The 10,645-nt window shown below is 32.9% G+C and overlaps 1 protein-coding gene across 1 annotated transcript; it reads right to left on the bottom strand.

The window, feature by feature from the left end:
* Positions 1 to 3,980: 3,980 nt before the first annotated feature.
* Positions 3,981 to 10,381, bottom strand: LOC124361438 (isatin hydrolase-like). The gene is made up of 3 exons (XM_046815487.1): positions 9,972 to 10,381; positions 6,961 to 7,179; positions 3,981 to 4,443 (listed from the first exon to the last, which is right to left on the bottom strand). The coding sequence occupies exons 1-3, from the start codon at positions 10,339 to 10,341 to the stop codon at positions 4,100 to 4,102; spliced, it is 933 nt and encodes a 310-aa protein (XP_046671443.1). The 5' UTR covers positions 10,342 to 10,381; the 3' UTR covers positions 3,981 to 4,099.
* Positions 10,382 to 10,645: the final 264 nt, after the last annotated feature.

Here is a 10,645-nt window from a genome sequence, read left to right as displayed (position 1 = left end):
TTATAAAAAACAAATTTTTACAGCTAAAAATAATATTCTGTAATATTTTTAGTATATATTGTATAACAATATTTAGAGATTTTTATGATAAATGGGTAAAACTATCCCTTACAAATACATGCAAAAAATCCATTTGTGTAAAACATTTTTTGCGTCTCAGTTTTTAAATGTAATCTGAAACTATAAAACAGCTCTCTGTACAAATCTCCAGAAGAATATTTAATTGCTTTGTATACCTACGGTATGGAAAATATTCTAACGTATTAAAATTATCTCAAACAATTTGTTCTCAAAGGTTCTTGCAATGAGGTAAGGGAATAACTACTTGTAAAGAAGAACAATATTTTGTTTTAAACATTACCACCAAGGATTACGGTTTTTTGTTGAACAATCTAAGCTACTTTAAACGTGGTGTTCTCTTGTTTGTATTCTGCGGTCGCTACTGTCCTCAAGTTGTTCAAGTTCTGTCCACGTCTCTGACCTCGCCCCAACTTTGTCCACTTCTCCACTTCTCTCCGCGCCTACGCTACTTCGGCTCCAATGACTTTTTGTCAACTTTTCTGTAGTTTCTAATACTCTGTATTAAATGAAATCTATACCACATTAGTCCTTGTACTTTCTGTTTATAGATTACTGTTCTAGCAAGTAAGTACTTCATTTAATCACTGAATATTGCAATAAAGGAACTCAACAGATATAACTAAACAGAAATAAGTGTGGGTGTTGGTTTAAGAAATAAGGCATTCAATTTACAAGCAAATTTAGATCATATCGATCCCCAAACATTCTTTTCTTTCACTTTTTCAAGCAAATTTGAGTAAAACTAGGCAATAAATACGGAATATATTTATAAAACTGCTAGGTCAAGTTTTATACAATACAGTTAAATAATAAAATCTACCCTTTACGCTTCCTCTGTGATGTGGCTTTTTCTTTCCTATCAAAGAACCACTACTCCTACTGCTCCTTTACCCCCTTTTCTATGCTTTCATTTACATAAAATATTCCGTTCTGACTGGATGAATAGTTTCTACTTTGTTAAGGGAATACCAACAACATCTACAGCAACTATTCCGATTGATGTTTGGATTTGTATTTATAGCTCCTTAATGTGCTAGCTGCTCATTCAGTTACACAAAGCGTATAAACCCACTCAAACCAAACTTATTCCTTAGGCCCTTAAGAACTTATAGCAATCTATTTAGTCGATGCAGGGCAGTTTAAATGGGACAAATTTTGCCAGTCTATCTAACTTAACAGCACTCATTCAACTAAACTCAGCACCCAACTAAACAATAATATAATGTATACCTTACATTAAAACTAAAATGTATGGGGCAGACGAGGAATGTAAATTGCATGGATTTAAATAAAATCAAGGTATGGTTCGGCATGGTAAGGGGCACACCAAAAAGCAAACAGAAACGAGTTAGAAGCGTAGAGTTAAAAGCGTAAAACAATCCATTACAATATGGGAACGCCTTTTGAGTTACATAACGTAATTAATACCTTTCACAAAGTTGAAGATATCATCATATACCCCAATACGTCTTAGGATATATCCAAAACTCACAATGACGCAATAGCAGAGAGAATTATTCATGGAGCCATGAGATAAGAGTTAAACCCTAAAAATGTATACTTTCATAGGAACACCTAGGTAGTTTAGCTGTACTACTAGACAGAAGAAAAAGTATACACCTCTATATAAATTACAAGATCTAAATATAGTAAAGAGTCCCAAAAGTAATACCTGAAACCTATCTATGGTAGTTATGGGTGACATGAGCTAGTAAAATGATGCTTTTTAAACCCTGAGTCACCTAGCCTACAAAAATACAAGTGTTCAAAATGCTTGGCAAACAACAGAAAACAGAATTTTACGAAATGGCGTCATCAGCAGCGAAACCCTCAAGGAACAAAATGCACATGTCTGGTGGACGATGTTACAGTTTAGGCATTCAGGTTACCATGCTAATGCAAGTCGAGATCTTTGGCAGATTATTAAACATCTATATTGCAAATCAATCATGATGTAAGAAAATCATATGATTCACAGACTACATAATACGGAGGTTTCTAACATTTGTTAGCAGACGAACTGACCAAGAAGGCAATTCATGACATCCAAATCACACCTATACCTGTTTTCCTTAATCAATCTATGAACAAGCTTAAGTCACTAGTTTAATATAAATCTTAACGACTCTATCTTGAGTACATTAAAAAAACTCTAATAAAAATAACAACGCATTGTTTTACTTATTTTTTTAACACAGTAGAAACACATGTAATTTCTAGACACATTATCTATTGGGATCCGATGTGCCTTTTACCTGTGTGTGGGCAAAAGTATTGCTGCCATCTTGCATGAAATTATTTTTAATAGTGCGGGTCTTAGTCGCCGCTGTCATATAAAATAATGTACTAGATTAATAAATATTCTTGTGACAAATTGCAAAATTAAGACACTATAGTATATATGGTATATATATATATATATATATATATATATATATATATATATATATATATATATATATATATATATTCTGTTTACATTGATCGATGGATGCTGCGTGGATTAATGGCCACGATAAACCAATCGAAGCATTATAATCATCTGTATAATCTAACATTATGATTGGTTAACCCGCGAGCGATCGATGGAAAACGCGATCCTTCTGGTCAATTTTAAGCTGCAGCGAGTTAAATTAAATTTATAGTTAAATATAATGATAGTGGTTGTGTTTGTTGTTTTACGAAAACAACCTGTCAGAAACTATATTTTCTTTGTCTATTTTATTAAGGAATAACTTGTGATTTCTAATTATATCATTTGTGTGTATCTAATTTCAATTTAGTCAGTTTTATAATTTTTATCATTCCGACAGTATGAAGTTGCAGTTTGAAAAGGATATTAAACACAATTTCTAAAAAAAGATTACTTATTATATAGAAAATACAAAAGTCATTCAGATGAATTTAAATCATACCTTTCAAAAGAGACATACCGTAAAATACAATTATTCAGAGATATAATTTATTCTTGATTTTTTTTTATAAATGAATAATTTTAGTTCATCTTAATAGCCTACCGTTTAGAGTACTTTTAAATGTTCCACTTTCAAATAGATCATCTAATAAAAAGTGAAGAATCTCTGAAAACACTGAAACAAATACAAGGAACAATAGACATTTTACGGAAAGCATTGGTAAGGAACTTTAACTCGTACTCTTTAAAACTATTCGTTATTTTATCCGAGGTAAGAACAGTAACTATTTCAAAATATAGAACGAGATCTACATATACATTCTTATTTTATTATAATTCTTACTGCCGTTTGCTCAATGAAAGATTATCATTTGGAATTTTTCACGGCTTATCAAGTTTTGTTTCATGCCCAACTATTTAAATATTTTCTATATCGCTTTCCAGTCTTCCAGGGTTATACGAGTATATCAAACATTAAACAAATAGGAAATGAAAGGCTCATATGGAATTTAATCAGATACTGAGATTTAATACTGCTTTAAAATTTGAAGTATCACACAAGATAAAATTAAAATGGACTAACTTTGCTTGTGTGAAACGAAACTAATGTAAGTACTTCGAACATTTTAATTTTTCCATGTTTGTATAAGTACTGTAAATAAACCATTAAAGTAATACTGTCTACTAGATAAGTAATTAATCTAAAAGTAATGTCGTATTTTTTAAAAATGAATATCTTGTTACAATTTTCATTGAAGAACGTGATACAAAAATCTAGTCAAAACGTCCCTATTTCTAGTCATTAAAATAAAGCATTAATATTTTAAGCCTATAAAAAAATTTAAGTATTCCTTCATAGACAACTCTGAAAAAAAAACCAAAGTGTGGGTATAAGAAGAAATACTTAAATGTTTTTCTCATTAACAAGATAAAGATTAGTACGCTTACAAGGCAACATGGAATAGTATACAATAAAACCAGATAATACAATAAAAACTTTTTTTTAACATTAGTGCAAAGATGCACATTCTTCAAAATAAGTTATGACAAGGTATAATTTCGATGAAACGAAGTTTAAACAGTCAAATTGAAATTGTGAAAGTTTCAATTCCTCTTAGTACACTCGATGTGGACAGTGAAGTCCGTGTCCGGTAGTGTAGTCCGGAAGAGTCCTGGCGGAGTTACTAGCGGGTATTTACTGGGGTCCACCATGATGACGACGTGTGCGGGACCTCCTGTTCCACGTTCTATCCGCATGGGAAGGATGATGAGCTTGAATCCCCGAGCTGGCACACCAACAGTCCGGTCGAGCGCCAGCTGCTCGAGGGCGAACAGGTTCCCCCCCAAGATATATTGATGAGCGATCACATTGCTGGACACGTCGATAGAGAGAGTGTCCACTCCAACTCCAATGGCCTTCTTACAATCAACCAGGTACTTTGCTGCTGCTGCAATACGATCACAACTTTCAATGACGTAACAAGACTATAGATTATCACGTCAGCAAGCTATTGCACGCTAACTTCAAACACCAAAATATGATATCCGTACTAAATTTTTGGAGCACTAAATTAGTTAGTCTATTAATTAACGATTTGATTTCAGTTAATTGTAGCAATTTTGAAATTAATAATTAACAAATTTCTAAATTGCTTTTATATATATATATATATATATATATATATATATATATATATATATATATATTATATAATACAGGGTGAGTCATAAATATGGTAAAATATTTTAAGACGTGATTTTTATAGCTAAAAATAAGAAAGAAATGTTATATAAAGGTAGGTCCGGAAAACGCTCCATTACTGAGTAATGACTGGCGAAAGATTTTGCTTTGTTTTCAGTTCACCTGGAAAATGGAAGGTAATATTCATGTGTATTCAAACTCTGATTTAGCAGACATGCATTTCAATGTATGGTTTGGAAAACGCTGCAATAGTACTTCAGCAAAGACGTCTTTCTAGCAAAAGAACTTTCCTAACCGCAGGTGTCAAACCGCAAGATTTTTGCCACTATTCATCAACGTCTATCTGAAACAGGTTCTTTGAAGTCTTCGGAGCGTAGTAGTAATGCAGGCATCGCCAGATCATGTAGGACTGTTGAATTAGAAGAGTTGGTTCTTAATAAAATTTCTGATTATCCTGAAAAGAGCACTAGAGAGTTGTCACTACAGTTCAATGTCAGCCAATCTAGTATTCGGAGAATACTACACGAGTACCAGTTACACCCATACCACTTCCAGCATGTCCAAGCAACTCCATGTTCCAGCAACTCTTTTGCCACAAGACTACGCTCCCCATGTTGTTTTTTGTCGATGGCTTCTGTTAAAAATGTGCTGATCCAAACTTTTTGAATACAATTTTTGTTTACCAATGAGGCTCACTTACTTTACAAGAACAGCTTATCATTAACTTCCATAACAACCACATTTGGGCAGACAGAAATCCTCATGCTATCAAACCTAATCGCCTACAACATCAGTTTTCAGTAAATGTTTGGGATGGAATCTTAGCAGATCATTTTGTCGTATTCGTGCTTCCTCCCAGGCTTAATGGCGTGGTGTACTTGAACTTTTTAAGAGAGACGAGCTACCTAACCTGCTTGATGATGTACCTCTGCATTTGCGCCAAAACATATGGTTTATGCATGACGGGGCACCTGCGCACTACTCTCTGGCTGTTCGTGGACAAATGAGAGTTTCACAAATCAATGGATATAGGCCGAGGTGGACCAGTTTCATGGCCAGCTAGATCACCAGACTCAAATTGGACTTTTACCTTTGGGGACATTTAAAAACATTAGTTTACTCTTCCCTAATAGATACCATTGAGGAACTTCGATGAAACATTTATAATGGAATAGAAACCATTAAGCAGACACCTGGAGTTTTTGAACGGTGTCCGAAATTCGATGAGAAGACGCCTGAACGCTTGCATTTTGAACAATGGAGGTCATTTAGAGCATCCTTTTTTAATCTTCCGATGAGACTAAAAGCGATTGCAGATGTTTATTGTATTAGAAAATATAATTTTGAATTAAAAATGTTTATTTTTCACCAGCTGTTTACCAATCAGATACTCATTCCTTATTATAAACAGCAAAAGTTTGCTGTGTAGTGTGATACGTGAGGAGTCAATATCATAACTTTTTTACAAATTTTAGTTAACTTTGTTTATTATGGTTGTTTTCAGAATTAAATTCCCTATAATCTGTATCAGGAAAACAATTTGTTTATTGGTCATTTAAACAATGTTATTCGACTTCAAACATTTAAGAAAGGTATGTTTGTTATTAGATTTTTTGGCAAATTTCATACTTTTTCTCAAAAACTGTTCACACTACAACCTCTAGAGTGGTTTTATTTGATTTTTCAGGTGATTTTCTTTATACATCCATCTTATTTGAGTTAAAAAGTAAGAACAAAACCTTTCAGAATCACTTAATTTCACCAGGTGAACTGAAAACAAAGCAAAATCTTTCGCCAGCCATTACTCAGTAATGGAGCGTTTCCGGACCTACCTTTATATAACATTTTTTTTCTTATTTTTTAGCTCTAAAATCACGTCTTAAAATATTTTACCATATTTCTGACTCACCCTGTATATATATATATATATATATATATATATATATATATATATATATATATATGATAGAAATCTATATTTGAATTCATTTTACAGTTTGTTATAAAATTCTATCGCTTTTCTTTTAATGGGTAAATGGAGTCTTAAAACAAAATTGTCTTAAACTCCATTGCCTTGTTGGCTAATATGGTTTGTGGAGTTTAGGTTTCAACAACCATATTGAGCAATTTAAAATCTTGTCTTTACTTACTACATAAGGTTGTTATTTGTTTATCAATGCAAATTAGTTTGCAGTTCTCAGGATAACATAAATTATAATGTTAAATTCCAGGTATATATTGATCAAATATTTTGAAATAATACCTCCACCTATTCCAGGAAAATGAACATCACTTTCATCGGAGCTAAGGAGGCCCTTGTAAACAGTGCTGTTCGTATATTTTTGCGCCCAGCCGAAGTTGAAGATAACCACGCAACGGTCAGGGAGAGGCCCATGAAGTCGCTCCCATTCCCGAATATCCCGGACGGTTACTGCATACTCAGGACAGTTCTCAGTTTTTTTAGACAGGTCTATGATCACTCCTGAAATATGAAGGAAGTTAATAACTAAAACTATTGATTTTTTAAACAATTAATAAATTAAACACTGAGTGTCACTTTACACCAATAAATTTAAAATCATATTGATCATATTATCATGATTGTGATGTCCTGCGGGCAGATGTGCAGACAGACAATCATACAAAGTTGAAGTTGACACGAAGATGACCCATCATATAACTCATTATTCTAGCATATAAATTTAATGAAAAATTTAAAGTCTGCATACAAAAATATCTTACGAAATATCTTGCCATATGATACACTTGGATATTTATCATCAAATTGGGTTTAATATTGTTGTCTCAATAATAAAAGTGTAGAAAAAGTGTAGCCACTATAAAAATATTACCCAAAACGTTTAACTGGTTCTTTCGATTGCAACTCTACAATACGCTTTTAAGGTCATGGTTGTCAACGCATTATATCTGTTTCGAATGGATAATATACATAGTCGATAATGTTTACAGATAGGTATTTTTATGAACGTCTATGAAATGTAAATGATAATGTTACAAAGTTTTCTCATGAATATTTTCTGAAAATACTAAAATATGTTATGCCAAATTTTTCATATCTTCTGTACTTTCCATACATACAATAAAAATCGGTATTTTACAGATAATACAACACTTTTTGAAATGTCAGCTGTAGAAAGTTATTGTCTGACCAAAAACTAGAATCACGTCAAAAACACAAATCATAATGCAGAACTTCTATTCTATAGCATATATCTAAATTATTATTAAAAATAGTTATATAACAATTTCGCCAAAAAATTTCTAGATACTTATCTATAAACTGCATTATATGTGAGCTTAGTTATTGGAAGACATAAAACAGAAATAAGTTATATAAAATCTCCAAACGCTTATTTTGTCATATGTGACAATAATATAAGAACTCGCAACGGATGTAGTTTTTTCAAGAGACAGCTTCTATCTTTTATAGGATACAGTAAAGGAACCGTCTTAAACAAAAGGCCTCACTGTATGGGTTATCGCAATCGAACGTCATCGATTAGTCCTTGGGTAAGGGGCAGCTGAACTATTATGCGCTTGCAAGCAGTTAACTTACCCATTTGTAGCAATGGTGGCAATTCGCCTTCAATATTTAGACGATGGAAATATAAAACACTAATGATCTCTGATTAGCTAAATGACGCATTTTTCTTTTACTGAACAGCTCTTGTAACAAAAAGCTCATAAATAGTTATTGTTTCTGTGATGTAATGAATTTGAAGTATCATAAAAGCGTAATATCCTCAGTCGATGACTTCATCATCTTTAAGTGTGTACATAAAATGGAATTTTCTTTAGGCCTACATTTATATATTTCATTTATGCAATATATATATATATATATATATATATATATATATATATATATATGGTTGTCAATTAAGTCTGGAACCTCTTTTTTAATTTTTAAACCACAATATAAAAAAAATACCAAAGTTCACACGTGCTTACTGGTGATAATAACGCACATATCTGTCCAATTACCGACCAGATAATCTCTTTGGGGGACGGTCCACAAGGAGTAAGACAAAATTCTTAAATAGCAGCGTAGGTCAAGTTTGGTATCAACTTAAAGGTCTTACTTAGCAGAGTACAATGCCGCAAACCGGACTTCAAAAGGTGAACAAAGAATGTTGCCTGCACTAAGACCCCGGCCAATAGTTCTCATACCATAAATAAATCGTAGGTTTATGTCATATTTATTGTTTTCACAGAGGTCTGAGTTCCTGAAACGAACTCCAGTGGAACATTTTGAACATGCAATGTCAACATTTACAGACAGTCCACGTCGTTCTTCCTGTGACACAGCCAATTCGACACAGTCATAGCCACCGCAATGTTTACATCGCACAAAACCTTTTATAACCCCACTTAGTTTGTCTACATTAAAAATACAGTTACCATTACCTTTGGGCTCAAACCTGTCATAAACAGAGAAGTTCAGTTTTTTTGAAGAAGAACTTGGTCTTCGTGAAGTACTGAGGCCTTCAGGAGTAGTGATAGAGCTAGGCCTAGGCTTCGAGGCAACACTCGGTGTATGTGATTCCACTAACTCAACTGATTGCAATTTTGTGTACCTATTCCCTTTGAAAGTACTTTTCTTCTTATAAGACACATTTAAACGAGGCATTGTTAAAAACACAACACAACACAATGACTTGAACTCACAAGGAATAGAACTCACAACTAAACAAACTCAGAAAAACTAATTTTGTTTATGTTGACTAGAACAGTTGTAATAGAAACAAACAATTCAGAAAAACAACAGATGTTAGCAGTAGACAGTACTGGCTGGTACTACCAACATAACAAAATCAAAACACACCAACTGTTTTGTGTAAGTAGTACTATACAAAGTGAGGCCTACTCTGGCGTTACCATAAAGCAAAAAAACATAAAACATACTATGGTGTTATATTAAAAAAAGTATATTTAGAGTTATCGTATTTAATTTCTAAAAGCAGATACTTAAAGAAGAAGTTTCATTCTACAACACTGCATAAAAAAATAGAAAAACTAAAAAAATTTTTTTTACCCTTCCCACTCCCTTAAATACCTAAACATAGGATAAGAGAGAAATACTCGTCGTTAGTATATTCTTAGATCTATAGGAGTTTTATTCAGCTTTATACATGCTTTATTTTTAATGTAATACTTGTTAAATATACAATACATATACAATATCTGAGAATTTGTTGAATGTTAGGTATATAAGCAAGCATCTATGTTTTAATAATTGTTGCAGAGAATTACCGTCAACCAAGAGAAGATTTGCCAGTGGTATGTCCCCCAGCCTCAGTCCATGAGGGTTAAAGTGGTAGGGAGCATCGATGTGGGTCCCTCCGTGTTCGTTGGTGAAAATCGAGTTGGATGATTTATAAAAAGGCTGTACGGTTCGGTTTAGTGGCTCTAAGGAAAAGGTTCCTTCAAAAGGAAACACAGTGTCTTCGTTTAGATAAAATGTTATATCTATAGCTACAAAAGAACCGCATGAAAAATCACTCAAAACTAAGTCAAAAGAAATAAAGAGAGATGCAATCCAAACAAAATAAAATACGCTAGAGTGTTTAGAATTGAAAAGTCTAACCTCCCTCATAGTAGTTCCTGGCGGCAGTGCCAACATGATGCGATAACAGTTCTTGTAAAATATTTACTGATATATCTGTGTCGTAGTTGCATATCGTAATGTATAGATGTTTTACAGCGCATTGTACACTTAGCGCAGTAGTATTGGTAATACTTCTCTTATTAATAGACATTTTCTTTAATTTTTAGTTGTGTTTCAAACTCAATTTTACCGTCCGTGGTACACCTTGTAACACAAATAACCCACGAACAGTTACCGGTTTTTGTTCCTAGTATTATTATCAAGTATTTATTGTATGTGATCATGTATTTTGTGTAGGAAATCTACACCAGCTACCCAA

This window comes from Homalodisca vitripennis, chromosome 4, assembly GCF_021130785.1.
Source record: "Homalodisca vitripennis isolate AUS2020 chromosome 4, UT_GWSS_2.1, whole genome shotgun sequence".
NCBI classification, from domain to species: Eukaryota; Metazoa; Arthropoda; class Insecta; order Hemiptera; family Cicadellidae; genus Homalodisca; species Homalodisca vitripennis.
The sequence above is the reverse complement of the archived record's forward strand: the minus strand, read 5'-3'. Positions and strand labels throughout refer to the sequence as shown.